Raw genomic sequence first — 23,082 nt, 5'->3', positions numbered from 1 at the left:
GAATCCTGCCTCGGCCATGGATGTGTGTGTTGTCCTTAGGCTAGTTAGGTTTAATTTGTTCTAAGTCTAGGGGACTGATGACCTCGGATGTTAAGTCCCACAGTGCTTAGAGCCATTTGAACCATTTTGTTTGCAAACTACGTAACTTAAAGAATTTAATCCCCTTAAGTGACGAAGTGTCTTTTCCATCCTAACAATGAAATACGTTGCAGCATGTGCTCTTTGGGAATAGCAATGAATAAAACTGCTGCATTTATTTCCAGCATGAATTTTCACTCGCATCTCCTACCTTCCAAACTTTATTTTTTATTTCGAAGCCCATCATGAGACATGGAGCGGTAAATATTCATACCAATGAATCAGCATAAAAAAATATACATGGTAATTGCAGTGTCATTAAAACACAGCCGCTAGTATGCTCTTAACAGCTCAACAGAATCTAATGGGATTTAAGGTGTCTGTGGAAGTTTCCACTGTTGCCGCAAGCGGCGCCACTGGCCGACTGTTCGTGGAGAGCCTGTGTAGGGAGAGAGTGGCCAATTAGCCCATGGCCGCCATGTTTTTACCAGATTGCGCGGGACGTGCAATTAGGTAACGATGCAAGCAGAAAGCTAGCCACTTCACGAGAAAAATAAGGCATGTCTTTGACGCATGAGACCTAAGCAGATCTTCTAGCTTAATAGTCGGTACACGATTAAAACAAATGCCATTCGTCTATGTTTATATATGCCTAATAAATTTGTGAGCAAATGGAAGTATCGTGAAGCAATGTGTATGTCTTCCGAATTTCAACAGCTGTATTTTATGATGCCATATAAACATTGACAACTGATTAATAAGAAAGAGAAGTTTCATTTAATGTATCTCAGAGTACATGGTGCTATTTCAGATTTTTCCGTGCGGATATTCATTGCTGAAATTGGTAAACTCTTGTCTCTTTCCGTCCCCACATAATGCATTTTAAGTGTGTGTCGATCTTATTTTCTTATGCTGGCATAAAACGTCATTCTGTACACGCTTTTAGGAACTCTATACCACAGAAAACTGGAAAAATGTCGACAATTAGGTACTATACTGAAACAGCAGAAAGTAATTGGTTCAAATGGCTTTGAGCACTATGGGACTCAACTGCTGTGGTCATCAGTCCCCTAGAACTTAGAACTAATTAAACCTAACTAACCTAAGGACATCACACACATCCATGCCCGAGGCAGGATTCGAACCCAGAAAGTAATTGAAAATAGTTAATTGAATATCCACACGATAATTATAATTTACAGGAATGTGAACAACCAAGACTACAGAGCCAGTGCGAATCGCCAGAGTTTTTGCAACCAACAACGTAGCAACCAGGCATCCCTCTTGACTGTCCTTGATGATTTTGTAATTCATACTATTAGTGACGCTAAGTAAATCACTTTAAATAAAAATTTTGCCTCTAAAATTGCTGTGAAGTTCTAAAAGTATCGTCATAGATCCGAGACCAACAGAGTGACTGTAAGGTAATTTACGTTAATAGAACCGACAGAGGACATGCTAAAGTCCTTCAATACCTACCGTATTACAACCTGTACATAACTGTACAATGGAATTGGCGTTCTAAGCGTTGAAGAGAACCAGTAGTACAGAACCACACACAGTATCTATTTATACTCGTACCAAGTCAGCGTCAGTTTGGTAAAAACATGGCGTCCTCGGCTCTCAGCCAATCAACGACGCAATCACCATTGGCCACTCTCTCTCTCTCTATATATATATAGGCTCTCTAACTGTTCCCAGCCTAATAGTATGCTACACGAAGGCATTATCGGACCGCATTGAGGAATTGTTATTGTTGGAATTACTTGTGCTTGTGCAGGACGTGAACAGTGGGTGATCTTATCTGTCTGTGAACAGTGATTTGCTGCATATTTGTTTTCGAGGATTATGATCTACCTGAAGTCATCTTTCAACGAAGATACAGTAACTGATACAGAAAGCATATACTATTTAAAATGTTGTAGTATTTCCACTCGTACCGCAGTTGTACATGTTGCTGATAGGCAGAAATATGTGAAATAAAAGTACGTACCTACTACGCTTCTGCGACGTATAATAGTCTGAAAAGCACTAATTTCTTACAGATGCCATACTGCTGTGTACCGTTCTGCAAAAACGAAGGAGGAAAAACGGTTGGCATAAGTTACCACGAGTTTCAAACGTGGTTGAGACTGATTTCTCGAGATAACTTCATACCTAATACACTGTCAAACTCATCAGTAGTTTGCAATGAACATTTTACGGAGGCAGATTATAAATCAAGCTCCAAGACAAAGATTCTCAAAACAGGTAGCATTCCTAGCTGATTTCCTGATTATCCTTCCCATAAAATTCCCGTAGCAGTAATATCGAGACGATAAACTGAAAAGGAGCGTCCAAATAGTGAGCTATCCCGTAAACGCAAAAGAAATTCAGACTCTGGGCAAGCAACCTGCACAAATGTTCCATCAAATGAAGCCACGTCAGCTGGAGTTCAGACAGAAGACGACGCGCTTTCCAGACTGAACCTGTTAGAAAAAGAACTAAGGTCACAGAAAACTAAAGCATGGAGACTAACGAGCAGACTGAAGAGGCAGGAACCTAACATCCGCGTGCTGTCAGAACGACTTTCACACTATGAAAATAATGAGTATCATAAAACCCTGGGGTCGTTAATATCACAAGAAAGTAAGACTTTTAAAACAGAATTTTTGCTAGAGCAATGCAGGTGAAAAGTAGTCGCGCTGGGGCGAGAATGTAGTAATACAGTGCGTCATTTGTCAATACTGCTCTCCTAAAGGTTACAAATATGCAGAGATTTTGTGCTGAAATTGCCCAGTAACCGCACTCTTTCTCGGTTTCTTGGTGGCATTTCACAGGAGACAGGAGTTACGACTCTGATAAATTCGAGGTTGGAAGCAGAAGCTACCTGCCTAAACAAGGCGGAGTTGCTGTGTAGCTTAGTAGTTGATGAAATGTCAATTAAGCAACAACTCCAGCACGACAGAGAATTAGATGCATTTTACTGAGAACGAAATGCAATGCAGGCGCAGCGGCTTGAAAATGGTAGCGAGTCAAAATAATGTGGGCAAAGAAAATGACCAGTTCTGGCTAATCGCTTGTTATGTTTCATAATAAGTGGACTTACAACTAAATTCAGGTTTCCAGCAGCGTATTTTTTCACCAAACAGCTTTCTGGTGCACAGCTGCATAAACCTACGTTGTCTGTGATTCAATGTGGCTTTTTTGTGCTTCGCATCGTAACAGATAATCGTAAAACAAACGTCACAATGATGGAAAAGTTGTGTGGAAGTAAATCATTGTCTCGTAGAGTGCCACATCCAGAAAACTGTGAACGGCCGCTGTTTCTAGCTTTCGATCAGTGTCAAGTTTTAAGAATCTGAGAGCTCTTTCTTTCGAAAGAGCTGTGTCTGATGGTGAGGGAGTGATTTCTGGGAAATACGTGAAACAGTTGTACGAACTACAGAAATTACAAAACCTGTCAGTTTTCTTTCTAGGAAGCACGTTGATCCTACTAACTTCGAAAAAATGAACGTTAAGCGTGCCAAGCAGATATTTTCGCCAGAAATAGCTTCTGCACTAAAGCTTCTTAAAGACAATAGTCACATTTACGAGAAAGCTTCGGATTTCATTTCTTCGAGATCTATGATAAAATACGTGGAGCACGTGTTGAAATGGCATACACTTCAAGATGTTAGCAGTACATCACATCATACACTTACTCGTAATGATGACGGAATGAAATACGTTGCAATTGACGATGAAACGCTAGAATGGCTACAAAATCAATTTCTGCCGTATCTAGACACTTAAAAACGAAAGCCCTAGAACTGAGAAGCAATGCCTAAGTAATGAAACATATGAAGCAGTAAAACTAACGACCATCTCAACAGTCGAATGCATCAAATATTTATTAAATAATGGCTTTCACTTGTCCTCAGTCGCAGTTTTAACAGCGACTGTGTGGAAATGTTCTTCAGTGGGCTGCAACTAACAGCCGACAATAACGACATGTTGGATTGCAGAGCAAAACAGCGGTGTTATCGGTACATTCGTGTACCAACACAGACACGGACAAAAAAGCACTACCAGTATGGAGAAATTCACGAGCAAAACCATCAACATCCAACAGTCGCCGGCTTGTGTGACCGAGCGGAGGCGCTTCAGTGTGGAACCGCGCGACCGCTACGGTCGCAGGCCCGAATCCTGCCTCTGGCATGGATGTGCGTGATGTCCTTAGGTTAGTTAGGTTTAAGTAGTTCTAAGTTCTAGGGGACTGATGACCTCAGATGTTAAGTCCCATAGTGCTCAGAGCCACTTGAACCATTTTCCAATAGTCCAGAGAGAGACAAGGAGAAAGAACAGCTGCGTGGTCATATTATCCAGATACTAGCTGCCACGCGCGAAATGCAACGTAAGTCTTTGTGTGTATTAAAATTCTCTTATGCTCCTACCGTCATTAGAGGAATCTAGCACAACCTTCTTAGAAAGTAAAATTTCCTGCCTGCGATCACTTTTGCTAAGATTGATTTTTTACCTAAGCTTGCTAATAATGAGTTTTATATTTTTCCAGATACACAGCTTAATACTGTTAAATTATCATAAATGGCGTGTGGACATAGGTGGACATGTCGTAAAGAAAGTATTAAATGAAATATTCTGTACGTCCTGCGAACTTTGTATTTCAGCGAGTTCGCACAAATCTTCCTTATTCGCTTTAATATATTCCCGTGACGTCACAGGAATTCTTAGTGACTCTGCTAAATACTGTGTCAGATTTTGTGGCAAGTGCTCTACCGTACTTGGGATCTAATGGTGTGAGAAAACATTTGGAAATGTATAAAGTGCCACAACTAGGAAAAAGCAGCTTGTTTATGTCGTGACAGTAGGGAAAATCATTCGAAACTTTATGTGTAAATATTTTTTACCAATTGTGCTGAAGCAGATAGCTTCATTTACCACAGAAGCATACGAAAAACCAAAGTTCTTGAATTCCAAACCACTTAACCGAAAGGTGCTGTGTGTATAGCACCATACAATATGACATGTAGAAAATTAGTGTCACACACATATATGTAGAATACCAGTAAAAACTGATTTAAACTGTTTTATAGAGAAGTTGTAATTTTTTTCGCCAATAAACAGAATTGGCGAAACCATCCGTTACTTCTTTGTGCTCCAGTGTGTAAATGGATGTGTGCCAGTTTCACTGAAGCAGGTACCTTCTTCTGCTAAAACATCTGACTCGAAATGTGCGGCGTGTTTAACACATAGAGTCATAGACGCTCCACAGTCCACACAGTAGAAGCTGGGAACAGTTAGAGAGCCTGTAAGAACAATCGGCAGGCAGCGCTCGGCGGCGGCCGGCTGAACTACACGGTGTAACAAGCGAGAGATACGGAGTGCGAGGCTGTTACGAGCATACTAGCGGGCTTTAGTAAAAAGTATTTCAGGAATCAGAATTCAACGACAAGTTCGTGTAAATATGTGTCCAATTTACAATGGGTGTAATGGTACAGCTGTTTGAATTTAATGTATTCAGTCCTGATGTGGACTGATCTGACATCATATACAGTAAATGCTTCTGTATTTGTATCGGAAGCGACTTGTGTACCGATACAAAGATCAGTAGGCATTACTGAATACAAATTCACCGTCACGCTCCATCGTTCACGTGTACCATCAAAGTCATCAGTGCTTGTGCGTCGTGTCAACAGTTTGTAGCGTGGATTGTCATCGAGTGTGAACGGCTTCATGTTTTTTATGTTCGTGTGTCTACTGTTTTTTCCCCGCCGTTTTGTTCCAACTCATGTGTCTTTTGTGTCTTCTCTGTTTTACCATTGTAATATCTTTGGCTGAAATCACAATAAGGAAACAAAACTGAATACAAAAGAAAGACTAGCCTATTCAGTCGAAGTCTACATAATAACGAAATCTCAACAATTAATTTTAAACTGCAGTTAAGAAGTACACCAAAGGTCATATGTGTTTAACCCAATCATCATCGTTGTTGTGACACTGTATCAGATCTTCTGCAAAGTACGTTCATGGGCACTTACAGAGGTGTTCCATTGTCTACGTTTCCTGCTTTCACAGAAACCATCTTATTCTGAAAACAGGCAGTTTCGAAGATATGCAATGCATCTTCCAACGCCACAAAAGAGTTCATTGAGAGCCCTCCAACGCTCCCAGTTCGTATCTATACCAGAAGGGAGATTTTCCTTAAATTTGAAACATTCACTGTGTGCTGTAAATTGTCCAAGATGCAGTCTGGCCACTCTTTGGCTAATGGTTGTTGAGAAGTCTTCTTAAAGCTCTTCTGGGATTATAGTTGTGTCCTTAGATGTTCGTGTCTAAAAAGATGTGCCTGACTGTTCATTGCCTTGCTATACTCATATTGAGACGTAAGATTATAACACACACAAGATGGCACTATGCTGGCCTTATAACAAAGTTTGTATGCGGATTTAGCTTTCAGACATCCATTTATAAATCCGCGTGAATCATATGATGCAAAATTATCCTGGTGTGCGTGTACAAGCTGATGCCTCATAGGGTTGAGATGTTTACTTGCTGAATAGCGTAAGGATAAATATATTTCCAAACTCTGAGGATGTGCACCCCAAATGGTCACCGACAGCACTAGATGAATTTTTTTAATTGCAACCTTTTCTTTGTGTTCAGGTAGAATGTCTTGTAGGCCAGGAATATGCCCAGATACTTTGGGGAAAAATTATGTTCTGACTCACCTTAATACGAATTATTTTCCAGTCTCCTTACAACATACCCGTTTTTCAGATGGGAGGCAAAAACAAGCTCCTGTGTGGAGTTCACTAGAAGTTGATTCTTTTTACAGTATTCGCACTGGTTTTTCAAAGCAACAAAAAGTAAATGTAATAATGTACTATACCGTATGCGGTCGGTATGTCAACGAAGACAGCTCCTCCTATATTTTTGTTTTTCAATCCATTTTCGAATACTAGGCTAAACTCAGTGCCTGTGATGCACACCAGTTCCCTGGCCTAAATTCATCTGTTCTCAAATAAGAAGTGCATAATTTCTAGCAGTTATTCTGTTGAAGGATGTATGTGGATGACAAAGCAACGAAATTGGCCGTAGGTCCCAGGATCAGCCAAGTCTCTTAGGTTGTCGGGAAGCTACAATTTCCGCTTTCCTCCATACTTCATGTATATTCTTGAGGTGCTGGTATTTGTTAAAGGGGCCGAGACAACTTTTTCATGATTTTCCAAAGCGTTAAAAACTAAAACTTTGAGACGTAGTGGTGTGGCTAAATTGATCAAATGACAAGAAAACAGCATGGCCATGCATAAGACTGATAAAAAACATTGGCACAGCTCCCTGACTTTCTCGAACCTGCAAATTAAATTAATTTTCTGCAGCAATGGAACCATTTAAAGCATTGCATACGAGGAATTGGGCCACAATCAATGTTCACGATGAAAAATATGGCAAGGATTGGTTAACAGTAATTGTATCCTTGCATCTTTGGCTGTTAAAACACCTTTTTGTATGTCACGAAGCTCGACGATAGTAACTTTGTAAGTAACTCACTAATCGTCCATGAATTTCATTCATGCTATGCACTTATCAAACTACTTTCGCTCTAGGCGGCAACAAGACGCAAAGCGTCTCTGTGAGTATAAAGGGGTGTCAAATGAAAATGAAAGAGGTGGAAAAGAAACAAGGAAACTGTTTCTTCCATCTAAAGTAATCACCATAACGGTTAATACCTGGGTACAGTCATGGTTCCCCATGCAGCCGCAAAACATTTTTCCATCTTGTCTCACAGTTGGATAAATGTATGTAAAATTAAGGGGATTACGTTTAATGTAATAAACGGTTTACTTACTTTTTTCCATGTGTCTCCTTTTCATTTGGCTGCCCCTTATATGTGTAGTACGGACTAACCGATAGACAGATCATTTGACCTACTGCCTTATCGAATGCTCCAAAAGGGCTCTCATATATGGAGATTTACTGCAAACTGTGCTATTACTGCTAAGTTATAATAGGCTGTAGCTATGACTATTAGAGACAGGATACAAGATTCCTGTATATACTATATGTTCAGATAACAAGAATCCGTCTATCCTATTCGTCAAATAACACATCATTTAAATTTTACATTCTCTATCCGACAGATCGACTGCATGTAATTATCTGAAGTGCTTATGGTAATCTCCCCAAGAGGATTGTAAACTGCAGTGAAGCTAGTGACGACATTTTTCAAAAATTCAATTTAAGCTACTGAATATTATTCATGCGTTTTTGCCATAATAAACTGCTTCATTTCACCAGTTTTATGAGATTTGCTTAATACGTAACATTCAAACAGTTGTAATACAGCTCTCCACTGGAAAATTAAAGCAGTGCAGAAATGTTCCTCTGAGAATAAAGGGCTTCTTGTTCCCATTATCAGCAAGATCAAAGGTAATGGACAGGGCCGGCCGGTGTGGCCGAGCGGTTCTAGGCGCTTCAGTCTGGAACCGCGCGACTGCTACGGTCGCAGGTTCGAATCCTGCCTCGGGCATGGATGTGTGTGATGTTCTTAGGTTAGTTAGGTTTAAGTAATTCTAAGTTCCAGGGGACTGATGACCTCAGATATTAAGTCCCGTAGTGCTCAGAGCCATTTTTTAAAGGACGGGCTTCAATGCCATCCTCTCTGTGGCAGATGCGTGACTTATCTTCAAGATCAGGTGTCAATGTTCTCCTCTGTCGGCGTCCTCCAACGCACAGGGGTCCACTGTTCTCTGCAACCGACTCACTTGACCTATAACTTTTTTAACTCCCTGTCATAATTTATTGTCTAATTAGTGTAATTAATGACATATCACGTTTATCAGCGTTATTTATTACCCAATTACATCGATTTTTCATCCAAAAACGCACACCTATAATTTTAGACCAGTTGTCTTAATCTCATCACTTGTATTCTGTCCACCATAGCGCCGGGTTTCCGACTAACCTTCAGATGGACTCCCCTCTAATGTTCTATCTGGATATTTGTTTCACTTTTTTTCATCAGAGTGTCGTTCCCCGTGACATTTGTACAAGCACCTCACAGCTTCCTTTCGTTGCTAGCTACTGTTTCGGAGCTATTTGTTACAGCTTCACTGATGTTACCAAAAATAAAATTTTTTGAAATCGCAAATGCAACGTTTACAATTCCTTCCCTCTCTTGTTGTGTCTACAAACCCATCTGCACTCCCATTATTTAGACCTTGAAAATGGGTGCTGCCCCTCTTCCAGTTTTTTCCTTTTCTTCTCTCTCACTGTTTTTTTTTCTTTAAAGCTGATGATTGTGTCCAAAAGCATTTCTGCACGCGTTCCAACTTATGATCTTGCTATTTACAGTTTTTGGGGCTGTTTGTTATAACTTTGCTGTTTTTTTTCCAAAGTGCAGACGTTTTGAGGTCTTAAATACGAGAGTTTAAATGTTTACGAATTACCTCGGTGCGTTGTTGAACAATTTACTCTGACAATCTAGGTTTGAACAGTTGGCAGCCTTATTGGAGTCTCTTACAGTTTTGTTAACTTTTTTTCAAAATACACTACTGGCCATTAAAACTGCTACACCAAGAAGAAATGCAGATGACAAACGGGTATTCAATGAACAAATATATTATACTAGAACTGACATGTGATTACATTTTCACGCAGTTTGGGTGCATAGATCCTGAGAAATCGGTACCCAGAACAACCACCTCTGGCCGTAATAACGGCCGTGATACGCCTGGGCATTGAGGCAAAACAGAGCTTGGATGGCGTGTACAGGTAAAGCTACCCATGCAGCTTCAACACGATACCACAGCTCATCAAGAGTAGTAACTGGCGTATTGTGACGAGCCAGTTGCTCGGCCACCACTGACCAGGCGTTTTCAATTGGCGAGAGATCTGGAGAATGTGCTGGCCAGGGCAGCAGTCGAACATTTTCTGTATCCAGAAACGTCCGTACAGGACCTGCAACATGCGGTCGTGCATTATCCTGCTGAAATGTAGGGTTTCGCAGGGATCGATGAAGGGTAGAACCACGGCTCGTAACACATCTGAAATGTAGCGTCCATTGTTCAAACTGCCGTCAATGCGAACAAGAGGTGACTGAGACGTGTAACCAGTGGCACCCCATACCACCACGCCGGGTGATACGCCAGTATGGCGATGGCGAATACACGCTTCCGATGTGCGTTCACTGCGATGTCGCCAAACACGGATGCGACCTTCATAATGCTGTAAACGGAACCTGGATTCATCCGAAAAAATGACGATTTGCCATTCGTGCACCCAGGTTCGTCGTTGAGTACACTATCGCAGGCGCTCCTGTCTGTGATGCAACGTCAAGGGTAACCGCAGCCATGGTCTCCGAACTGATAGTCCATGCCTGGTGCAAACGTCGTCGAACTGTTCGTGCAGATGGTTGTTGTCTTGCAAACGTCCCCATCTGTTGACTCAGGGATCGAGACGTGGCTGCACGATCCGTTACAGCCATGCGGATAAGATGCTTGTCATGTCGACTATTAGTGATACGAGGCCGTTAGGATGCAGCACGGCGTTCCGTATTACCCTCCTGAACCCACCGATTCCATATTCTGCTAACAGTCATAGGTTCTCGACCAACGCGAGCAGCAATGTCGCGATACGATAAACCGCAATCGCGATACGCTACAATCCGACCTTTATCAAAGTCGGAAACGTGATGGTACGCATTTCTCCTCCTTACACGAGGCATCACAACAACGTTTCTACAGGCAACGCCGGTCAATTGCTGTTTGTGTATGAGAAATCGGTTGGAAACTTTCCACATGGCAGCACGCTGTAGATGTCGCCACCGGCGCCAACCTTGTGTGAATGCTCTGAAAAGCTAATCATTTGCATATCACAGCATCTTCTTCTTGTCGGCTAATTTTCGCGCCTGTAGCACGTCATCTTCGTGGTGTAGCAGTTTTAATGGCCAGTAGTGTACAAACTTCCGTAGATCGTAAATGTAGCAGTTTAAATGTTTAATGGTTATCACACTGCATTATTTTAAGAATTTACACTGGTATCCTACGTTCAAACAGTTCACAGCCTACTCCCATCTCCAATAGAGACCAGAGCAGTTTACATCTAAACATAATTTTCGGCTGCTTTTTCAGCGTCATACAACTACACACTTTTTAGTGATGAAGCAAGAATTTTTTAAAATGGTAGGAACGACTGTGCGCGCTAGAAAACATTACTTGCACTTGTGATATTTATTTTAAATTTTTTAACAATTTCCCTTACTGTTCGGATAACATAGGAGTAATAGCAACGTCTTTATTTAATCAAACACCACACCGTGGAGTTCGCCGGCCGGAGTGGCCGAGCGGTTCTAGGCGCTACAGTCTGGAACCGCGCGACCGCTACGGTCGCAAGTTCGAATCCTGCCTCGGGCATGCATGTGTGTGATGTCCTCAGGTTAGTTAGGTTTAAGTAGTTCTAAGTTCTAGGGGACTGATGACCTCAGCAGTTAAGTCCCATAGTGCTCAGAGTCATTTGAAACATTTTGAACCGTGGAGTTCCGATGGCGGCTGTAGTCTCACAGCGCTGCTTCTGCTGCTGCCAATTGACGCCGTTATGACGAGTTTATGTGACATGAAGTCGTGCCTCCTGCCTCTCTGCCCGAAGCAGGTGCATTGTTGTCGTTCCTCGGCCCTGTGGCACCCAGCTTAATTACGACGTTTAACTGCAACAGATCGCACACCCCTAACACTTTTTTCCATATATTTTGCAGATGCTCTCTGATCAAAAGTATGAGGACATCACTAAGAATGATACTGCTTCTGTATTTGCGATTGGATAATAGTAAAATAATAATAATAATAGTAACGCAAGATACATCTATGACGCTCAATATCATTTCGTCTTTCGCCTGTTAACGAACTGTATTACTTCTACTTGCACGTCTTTAACATGACCACGCGCCTACACGTCCATAATCCGGTCCCGGAATACACACTGTCAAGGCCAGTTAATGCCACATTAGGCGATTTTAACGGTTAGACAATATTTGCGGCCTAAATTGAAAAGTGCCATACTTGAAAGTATTATAATTGCAAAATTGCGGCTGGTAGGGTAGCGCTAAATTGAAAATTGGACGTCACACTTGCGACAAAAGTTTGAGCCTTTAGCAGTTGTGCTATAATCAATGTACGACACACATCTTGCAATTTGAGCGCCATTCTCGACTTAAATGGCTCTGAGCACTATGCGATTTAACTTCTAAGGTCATCAGTCGCCTATAACTTAGAACTAATTAAACCTAACTAACCTAAGGACATCACACACATCCCTGCCCGAGGCAGGATTCGAACCTGCGACCGTAGCGGTCGCTCGATTCCAGACTGTAGCGCCTAGAACCGCACGGCCACTCCGGCCGGCTCTCGACTTAAATACTTACCTACAGTAGCTTTATACGTTGTTCGCCGTTGCAGAAGACATAATCGTCTACGAAAACTTTGGATTCATAGATTTTGTTATGAATCGTCTGAGTAAAGGAAAGTATGTGTTGCCAGAGAAGAATGTTAGGGACTAAGCGCATAAATTCTTTGATATCAATGTATGTCTGTAGCACCTTTCGGCTTACTGTTATCCAATATTAAAAGTAACAAAAGAAAGAAAACTAAGTTATGTGATTATGTTGGTGCAGAAGAAACACTTGCAGTAATATTGAGGCAAGTTTTTTTTTTCTAAGCAGAGACGTAATTTATTTTTTTTTTATTTCGTTACAGGCCAACTAAGGACCTCAAAAAGATAACTATTTTTTCTATTTTACGCCATCCTGCTACAACGCTGTCTCATTTTCTCAGCCTCAGCTCTTTTCCTTTCATCTAACCATCTGACGCCAGCTACTTTTCTGTTTGTTTTATCGTAATGAAAACTTTTGAATATCTTTGCTTCTAATCTGAATGTGTCTGTGTTGACTAAGGTCTCCCATACAATCTACACTTCCTCTACGTCCTTTTCGTCTTCCTTCCCCACCCACTATCTTTGCCTGTTTTGGATGAGGGTGTGGATCTCCTTTGTTGATCTGTCTTCCTTCATTCTATCTAGATGGCCATTTTGTAACACGTCTTTTCCTGATCGCGTCTATTATTTTAGGGCAAAATTAGTATATTTCCTCATTTCAAAACCCAAGTGCCAAATAGGTGTTAAGAAGACGTAAAGTTAAAGTAATCTTTCGTCCTCCTTCCAAAATATTGCCACTTTTTGGCACCGTCAAATACGATTTAAAAGAGTTGCACAAGGCACGCATTTACAGTATTCCGTGCGAATGAGGCACATCATTTATAGAAAACACGGCGCGCACCGTGCAGGGCCGCTTTGTAGATCATCAACGGCATACTCGTCTCCTTCAATTCAACAAGTCCGCCATTACCAAACATTGCATTTCCACTGATCATTTGAAGAAATACAATGCAACAGAAAGTCTGGCCATATGTCAAACTTTTGGAGCTCCATCATCAATGAATCAGGGGAAATACGACTGTCTGAGTGCCTTATCAATCGGGACGGCGACTTACTGTTAAATTCTGCATGGGTTCATGTCATGCTCTGAGTTACCACCGTCGTTCTGTGATTTTATCGTACGAAGACAATCGAGCTGGTATCGATACGGCAATAGTTGCCCACGGATGGCGCCCAGTGCAGCTCACAGATCTGCAGTAGAAACGCATGCGCTCTAGTAGCACATGCAAAATGCCAACTGAACACACAACACACGTGCTGGCGGGGTCTTAAATACGTGAGGTCAGAGGTCATAATTCCTGCGCATATTCCTCTTACTCTCTCCCACTCTGTACTACTTGTGCAACTACCCCACCAGCCTACCATTCTGTGGTCACCCCTGGTGTCCCTCCAGTCTCTGAATTCTGCACAGTGCTTAGTCATAATCCACCTCTGAACTGTTTCTAAGATATCCGGTTTCCTTCCTGAAAACAAGGAGCAGCTAGAAACATGCGATATGGCTTAAAATATGCGGGCATTCTTTGTATACGCGTGACACTGAGGCAAAGCCTTACTCATTGAGAACTGTAGCAACTCTGGGGAGAGTGATGAGTGATTTTGATACCACGAATGATGACCGTTTCAGTACAAGAGTAAACGTTAGTCTTCTCTACATTCGTTGCAAGTTGCGTTGTGATGGCGTTATTAACGTGAAAGCGTGCGTTCGTGGGTGCGACAATTCAAAGGAGGCCGAACGTAATGAGACAACGAATCAAAACAATCTCCCAGTCCCCATCAAACACCATCAAGTCTGACGACACACGCTGTAAAAAAAAAAAAAAAAAGAACTTTAGAAAAATTTGATGGTTTATTCAAGAGAAAGAGCTTCACCAGTTAAGCAAATCAGTAACGCGTTGCTCCACCTCTGGCCCTTATGCAAGCAATTATTCGGTCTGGCATTGATTGACAGAGTTTTTGGATGTCCTCCTGAAGATTAAAACATCAAATTCTGTCCAATTGGCACGTTAGATTGTCAAAATCCCAAGCTGGTTTGTGGGCCCTGTCTATAATGCTCCAAACGCTCTCAATCGGGGAAAGATCCGGCGACCTTGCTAGCCAAAGTAGTGTTTGACAAGCACGAAGACAACCAGTAGAAACTCTCACCGTGTGTGGGCGGGCATTATCTTGCTGAAATGTGTGACCAGGGTGCTTCACCATGAAGAGTGTAGGTGTACGTTTTAGTAACACAAAATCCTGCATGTCGACCCGAAAACACTGAAAGGGTACTACAAATGTGGGCCAGGAATCCTGATGGACAACCTGACGGCTGCATGTGTGTAAATTTGCGAGATGATGTTGACCGTGAATGTGATTTTCTTTTCAACAATTGTGACTATGTATGAGACATGGATGCCGTTTCTGAAACCTGAACATAGGCGCCAGCGTATTACACCTATAGCACCACCACCAAAAAAATTTCGGGCTAACACTAATGCCCAAAAAAGGGTTGGAACACTGGCGTAATCCTTAGTCAACTGTGCTTCAAAGGGCATGCAGTGACAGGTGCGATTCCCACGATGATTTTATGAACAAGGACTTTGCCGGCACTGCGTAAAAAGGCTGCAAATGTGATCTTTGGTCAAGACAACGCACTGACGCATCAGGCGGACGCGACGCAGGAGTTTCTTCGTGAAAACAACTCTGGAACTGTCTCTCACGCTCCTTGTTCAACCTGACCTGGCTCACATAGATTTATGACTTTATCGGATGATGACTGACACATTCTGTGGTGGAACATCCTCCAGTCGTGCTGCTATTCCATCAACGATATTCTAGTGGTGGTCAAGACAGACTTCTCGGGAAGCGATCTCAGTGCCAACTGAATCGTGGTGTCGATGTTGTGAATATTGTACACGGTTGCAGGAAGACTACATAGAGAAATGACAGATTTCAAATTTTGTGTGTGACTGTTTTGTGAGAAATGAAATAAAGACTTTAGAATTAGAAGCTGCATTCATTTGTAAACCGTTTTTTTGTATCGTCTTCAACAACACACGATTCTAGATTCCTATGCACAGTGTGACCCAAAAGTCTGTTAACATTTGAAAATGTTCTAATTCACGGAATAATGTACGTAGAGAGGTAAAAGTTGAAAAACATGCCTGAAACGATATGAGGTTTTATTGAAACCAAAATCGAGTGCAAAACCGGCCAACAGGTGGTGCTGGACAGCAACAGTTCAATCATGCTGTATGAGAATCGCGTATAAAGTCACCTGCAGTGAGAGAGGGAGTCAGATGCACCAGCAATCGTGGCATGTTGATTTTACCAAAAAAAAGCTCTATTAGCGAAGCTTTACTATCAGAATCGACAGTCCGATACTGCACCTTTACGATATCGCCATAAAAAGGGTATTCGAACGCATAAAGGTCTTGTGACAACCGTCACTGTAAAGGAAATGATTACAAGGTTCGAAGCCAAGGGTTGTTTAGTCGATTGGCTCCTTACTGAGTGACCAGACACAAGTGCTACTTCTGCTCGGACAGTTCAGGAAGCAATGGAGCAGTGCAGCGTAGCGTGGTGACGTCAGCGGCATTCCACGCACTATTGTTTGGAGAGCGCTAAGACATTGCCTCGAACGATATCCGTACAAAATCCAGCGTCATCTTGAACCATTAGCCACCGATCTTGTGAAGCGGAGAGCATTTGCAGCGTGGCACTTCAAAAAATTGGGGAAGATGACGATTGTTTGTCTAATGCGTTGTGGCCCGAATAGCCATTCACACTCCGATGGTCAGTCAACACCAACAACTGCAGGATTTGGGGTACCGAAAATCCTAGTACTGTCGTGGAAACGCCATTGCATGACGAGAAAGTCACGGTGTAGCGCAGAATTATCAAATCAATTGTGACAGAACACCTTTTCTTCGAAGGAATGCGGCGTGGTGTTTTTCAAACTGTCAGTGTGGCTGGTGCGAGGTCCGCCGAAATGTTACAGAATTACATTGTCCCTAGCCTGGCTGATAAACACCTGCTGGAAGGTATGACCTTAACGTAGGATGGCTCTCCACCTCATATTGCTACACGTGTACAAGGTATCTTGCGCACATCGTTTGGTGAGGATCACATGCTGAGTCGCCACTTTCTTTGTGCCTGGCCTCCCAGGTCCCTAGACCTCAGTCTGTGCGATTATTGGCTGTGGGGTTATGTGAAGTAGCAAGTCTACCGCGAACGTCCGACTTCATTAGGGATGCGAAAAGACAAAATCCCACGGCAATTTCTCACCATACCTACAGTGCTACTCACAACATTGTCCCTCGACTGCAGGTGTTGTTGATATATATCTGTGTGGCGAGGTCCTCCCGTCAGGTAGACCGTTAGCCTGATGCAAGTCTTTCGAGTTGACGCCACTTCGGCGACTTGCGTGTAGATGAGGACGAAATGACGATGATAAGGACAACACAACACCCACTCCCTGAGAGGAGAAAATCTCCGACACAGCCGGGACCCGAACCCGGGCCGTTAGGTATGACATTCCGTCACGCTGACCACTCAGCTACCAGGGGCGGACGGTGTTGTCATGAATGACTGCCGACACGTTGAACATTTGTTATCAAGAACATTGTCTTTGTTAAAAATCAACTGTTATACTCTTATGATAATTATTACTTCTGTAATGTTGTGCACTTTTTTTTATTTCAATAAAACCTCACATCATTTCCGTGAAGTATTGAATTTTCCAGTTTTAAAAGACTTTTAGGTGACATTGTACTATTTTGTTTTTAAACTGTGCTGGCAGTGTCTATCAAACACAAATATTCGCGAAAAAAAGGAATTTCAAGTCTACAGAGTGAAACTTTCACACAACATAACACAAGCATGAAACTATTTAGTTCAGAGAAGGAATAAAAAGTCGCCAACTTTAGGCTAGCACTGGTGCCGGACTGCGGACTTACTGTGTGTGTTGGGAACCCAGTATAGTGACGGACCAAACGCACCCTCAGCCGGTCGAGACGAGGCCGGACTGCGCTTACCTCGGCCAGCCGGTAGGACTCGAACTCCTGCAGCTGGTGCTGGAAGCCGAAGTTGGGGTTGGCGACGGCGCGCCCGACGCGCACCACCTTGAGCGCCTCCTTCCAGGAGAGTGACGTCACGCTCATGATGTACGCCACGGCCACCGTCACAGACCGCGACATGCCGGCCAGGCTGCAACACGGCAGACGCAAACATGTTACACCCAACTGTGTACTCTAGAAAGATACATGTATAGTCACTTCACACCATAAAACATGACACCCCCTTAAAACAGAACACTGGTCATTTTGGAGCGCCGTAGATTATGTAGAATCGTTCGTGTGACCTTACACTGCTGGAAAAACAGCTGTGAAATGGTTTGAATGTGCCAGCCGATTACATGGAATCAGTACAGTAAGATGGATCAACCTGGAGACATGATAGAATGCCAGAAAAGAACTATTCTGCTTGAACGTGTCCATGGCTACACAGCAAATAAAGCTGCTTAGCTTGTTGGCCTATCATTGCACACTGTCCAACATGTGTACAATGCTACGGCAGGCGGAAAGGGGGAGGGAGTGGGGAGCAGCAGCGCCTAAGTGTTTCATGATGGTCACTTCTGACTCCAGAGTGGCGTGTGCGGGAAGCTGTGGGTATTGCGGCAAGAACTGGGTCAAAAATGCTTACTCAACAACAACATTCTTTATCATTCGATGCTCCCATAAGTGAGGTAGATGGCTGCGAACTAGGTGCTATCAGTAGCTAGGTAGCAATGATTAAATTATGCTGCAACAACTTAGCAGCTGGCGTTGACAGCGCCCTTCCAGATGCAAGTTGGGTTCAAAATGGCTCTGAGCACTATGGGACTTAACTGCTGTCATCAGTCCCCTAGAACTTAGAACTACTTAAACCTAATTATCATAAGGACATCACACACATCCATGCCCGAGGCAGGATTCGAACCTGCGACCGTAGTGGTCGCGCGGTTCCAGACTGTAGCGCCTAGAACCACACGGCCAAATCGGCCGGCTGCAAGTTGGGTATTGCATGTTAGTAGAAACAGTCGACTTGCTGACACTTCCTGATCTACTACACACCATTTTTAATCAACATCTAATGTTTCAAAAAACCATTGTGATCTATTTTAATGGTACATATTTCAGTTAGTAATGGTAATTTACAGTGGCATGGAGTACACTGATTCGTAGCGACTGTAACGACTATGACAAGCCCCTTCTTTTTTGTAGTTTATTTACAACTGTTTATTTTTTAACAATATAACTCTACTTCCTATCTTTTGTTGCATGTATTTAGCACAATGGCTAGTCGTGGTTGTCCTCACAGTTTGTTAAGTTTACAGTGAGTTTCCTGTTAAGAAAAGACAGAGGAATATTACATATTTGGTATAGAAAGTATAATTTCGTCACTTTAGAAATAAACTTAGTGATCGGGATAAGCTGTGGGTACCAGATCGCGACGTGTGTACTGAAGATCGCAGAAAATGATGAAGGAAACAAACCTTTTGATTTACTGCTCCAATAATATGGAGAGAAACAGAAAAACCATACCAGTGATTAACTACTTTTGCAGCGTTAATGATACTGGTTTTACAACTCAGAAAACAAAGAGAAAGTAACAAGGTACCCAAATCTCTCGACTGCCATTTGGCTTGCGGGTAATGGTACACGTAATCCTGTTCCTAAAGCACTACAAGTTCTTGACAGTGATAGCTTGTGTAACTATAGCGGCATCAAACTTCATACACGTGAACAAGCTCATAAGTAGTTGACTTCCACTTCTGACATTTTAAAACCAAAGCTGTATACATTTAACTATCCTAGACTAAGGAATTCGGACGTAATGAGGGGAAAAGCACGACAACTCGGTTCCAGACTCAAAGAAAAATATTTGTTGTTGGAACATTTATATTCACAGAAAAAAAGCAGACTTTTGTCAATGTTTCAAAGAGGATTTGGTGCATAGCTCAGATATTATCGGTTTAATGAATGACTTTGCAACTGAATATAATCAAAGGAATGGGGACTGTTTCTGGATTCTTCTAAATGTTGTCTAAAGGCTGTTATATTTCACAATGGTAATATATACGAGTATGAATTAGTAGTATTGCACATGCTGCAAATATGAAGGAAAATTACTAAAATCTATTTATAGTTAAAATAAATTAGTCCGCTCACACTTGGAATGTTTCCGGTAATTTAAAATTGCCCTGTTTACTCCTTGACCAGAAAAGTGGCTATATTAACTGCCTTCCTTTGTTGCAAAAAAAATGAGATAGTAAGGATCAACATTGGTTTAGAGAAAACCGGCTTGCGAAATACAAAAAAATCTGTTAAGAGAGAGAATATTTGAAGTTATCCTGTGCTGTTCTGTCAGAAGTGAAATTGAAAGAGGGCGTGTTTGTTGGACCTGAATTTAAAAAAAATAGTTCAATTCAAAATTATAATAAAAGATGGCAGTGACACAGGGGTCTTTGGTATCATTCAAGGAGGTGAAGTTCTTAGGACGCAAAAGGGACCCATGTTATATTTCTGCTGTAGTCAACAGACAGTCTAATGAGCTTCGAGATACACACTTAAACAGCTACCTTCGATTTATTACCTGAAGATCAAGTGATGTCAGCGAGGAGCATGGTGAACACTTTCACAGACACATTAAAGTGGTGGTGAGACCTTGCTGCGGCGTGTGAGGCAGACACGACATCTGAACAGTTCGCTACAAATCGATGTTTAGTGAACGCGGCAGTAGGTTGTGAGCTAATCGACTTTGAACGTGTGATGATAATTGGTGCGTGTCGCAAAGGCCAGTGCTTGTGGAATTAGGATTGTACAGGTCAACACTGTTCACGGTGGATCTACAACATCGCAGAGAGAATGTTGCTTCTCACATAAACCGCCGCACGTACGGGACATCACGTCGCCACCACAGAGCCTAATGGACGTACGACGGTCTACTGTGACTCAGATAGCCGCCCGTCTCATTGTGGGGTGTCAGGAGTGTATTTCCACCAGGACTGTGTGGAGACAGATGAAACGCATAAATTTCAGCAGCAGACGACCGACATCACATCCAATGCCTCCCATGACCTTTCTACATTCGCCGTAAATCAGTTGAATTACTTTCCCTTAGTTTTGCTATTCCCACACACTAGATGTTTCCAACTCATAGCTGGAAACATCAGCGGAGGAGTCCGGCGTGGAGGCATTCTCGGATAGCCTAATGATTAAGACAACAACTCATGAAAACCAGCAGTCTTGATTTTGAGCCCTGGTCTGGCACAAATTTTCATTTATATGTGTACATCTGCATCTACATCTATACACGTACTTCGCAAAAAAGCGTAGGTTTCCTTGTATCACTCGTAGCATTTCTTTCGCTGTTCCAACCGCAAACAGAGCGATACAAAAACGACTGTCTATATGCCTCCGTACGTGCCATAATTTCTGTCACCTTCCTGTTCTTACACGAAATGTACGTTGGCGGCGTTAGAATTGTTCTACAGTCAATTTCAAATGCCATTTCTCCAAATTTTCTCACTAGTGCTTCGCGAAAAGAACGTCGTCTTCCCTCCAGGGATTTGCATTTGAGTTCACAATTCATCTCCTTAATATTCGCATGTTGATCGAAACTCCGGATAACAAATCTAGCAGCCTACCTCTCAACTGCTTCAAAGTCTTCCTTTAATGTGACGTGGTGGGGATTGAAAACACCTGAGCAGTAGTCAAGAATGGGTCGCACTAGTTTCCTATATGCGGTCTCCATTAAAGATGAAATACAATTTCCTAAAATTCTCCGAATAAACTGAAACCTCCCATTCACCTTCCTCATGTGCTCGTTCCATTTCGTAACGCTCTGCAATGGCATGCCTAGCTATTTAATCGACTTGTCTGTGTGAAGCAGCAAACTGCTAATGTTGTATTCGAACATTATGGGATTGATCTTGCTATTCATCTGTACTACCTTACGTTCTTCTACATTTAGAGCAAGCTGCCGCTCGTCACAACAACCAGAAACATTGTCTAAATCATCTTGTGTCCTCCCACAGTCACTCAACGATGCACTTCCCCGTACACCACAGCGTCATTAGCAAACAGCCGCAGATAGCATTCCATCCGTCAGATCACGTCTTATTTACATAGAGGACAAGAACAGTCCTATCACGCGTCACTGGCGTGCTTCTGACGATTCCCTTTTCTGTGATGAACACTCGCCCTCGCGAACAAAGTACTGCGTACTGCTACTTACGAAGTCTTAGAACCACTCACTTACCTGCGTTAACAGTTTTCAGAGGGACACCTTGTCAAACGCTTTCCGGAAACCTAGTAATATGGAACCTGTCTGTTGCTCTTCATCCATGGTTTCCACGACACGTTCGTAACATTATAAATCACATACAGAAAAGGAGCGAAGTAGTCATTTGTATGGAACGATAACTTATATTTTGTTGTAAATAAGCGGCACAAGCTGTTTAAAGTTAATGTTTTACCTTTCTGCAACCAGTTTCAACCATTGGAATCGTTTTGATGGTGATCTCAAAATTGAAACTGGTTACAAATTCGTAAAACAATACTTTTTAGCAGCTTGTCCCGATTGTTTACAACAAAATGTCTTTTATGTGAGCAACGACGCATGATTTTAGGAAAATTCTTTGGAACAACAACTTATCTATGCACAGTCTACACGGCAATTGTATCTTCCAGTTAGCAGATAGTGACTCATTTGCGCAAAAAGCCAATGACAGAGGGCAAAAAATATAGAAAATGTGACGGGTAAATACCAAAACAACAGATGGAGAAGAAGCGATACCCCTATCACTGACAAAGCCATAGAGCAGACGCTGTAGTCTGTCGGGTAGCGTTTGTAAGACGCCTTACGTTTCACGAAGAGCGCCGTGCGTGTAGGCAACCATGTGCGCGTGGAAGAATGGCTGGAAGTCACGCAGCAAACTAAGGGCAGTGAGGTCGATGCACGGGACGTTAGGCGCATGTTCCGTAATTATCGCCTTCACGCGGCAAGCGTGGCGGGCAACAGCGGCAGTGACAGCCGCAGAACTGGTGACGCTGATGCCAGAAAACAGCGATAGCACACGCGGCGGAATGAATACTACCGTCAGATATTTGCGTCTCACTGATGGCCGCAGGACTCGCCTTCCAACGCCCTCCTCGCAATGCCTACGCGTTGGGTAGACACAGACATCTCCAAAGATCGTAATGATCATTGACAGTGACCTTCCATCCTTCGTTCTATATCTTCTTCTCTTTTGTATACCTCCTACAATTATTTTGACGTGATGTCCGTCTTTCTGGCGGAACTTCCTGCCTTTCATTTAAAATAACGCCTTTAAGTTTCCCGTTAATTAATTACTTACTGCGATTCCGTCTTTTAAAAATTGCAGAAATGAAACAGTGGTATATAGTTCCCGTGAGTTAGTATGGGTAGTGGCTGTACTTGACAACCGGAATAAATTAATGATTGGTTCGTTTTACCGACCCCCTGGCTCAAATGATTCAGTCGCTGAACAGTTCA

The 23,082-nt window shown here is 42.5% G+C and overlaps 1 protein-coding gene across 1 annotated transcript in view; it reads right to left on the bottom strand.

The window, feature by feature from the left end:
* The window catches only part of LOC124788779 (atherin), an 89,250-nt gene extending 66,785 nt beyond the window's left edge, over window positions 1-22,465 (bottom strand). The window contains exons 1-2 of the mRNA XM_047256062.1: window positions 22,431-22,465; window positions 17,559-17,730 (exon numbers count right to left, since the gene is read on the bottom strand). Of these exons, the coding sequence (XP_047112018.1) occupies window positions 17,559-17,730; window positions 22,431-22,465 (207 nt within the window). The remainder of the gene's footprint in view (window positions 1-17,558; window positions 17,731-22,430) is intronic.
* Between the last annotated feature and the right edge of the window lie 617 nt (window positions 22,466-23,082).

This window comes from Schistocerca piceifrons, chromosome 3, assembly GCF_021461385.2.
Source record: "Schistocerca piceifrons isolate TAMUIC-IGC-003096 chromosome 3, iqSchPice1.1, whole genome shotgun sequence".
Lineage (NCBI taxonomy): Eukaryota > Metazoa > Arthropoda > Insecta > Orthoptera > Acrididae > Schistocerca > Schistocerca piceifrons.
This window is presented reverse-complemented; position numbering and strand designations above follow the sequence as displayed.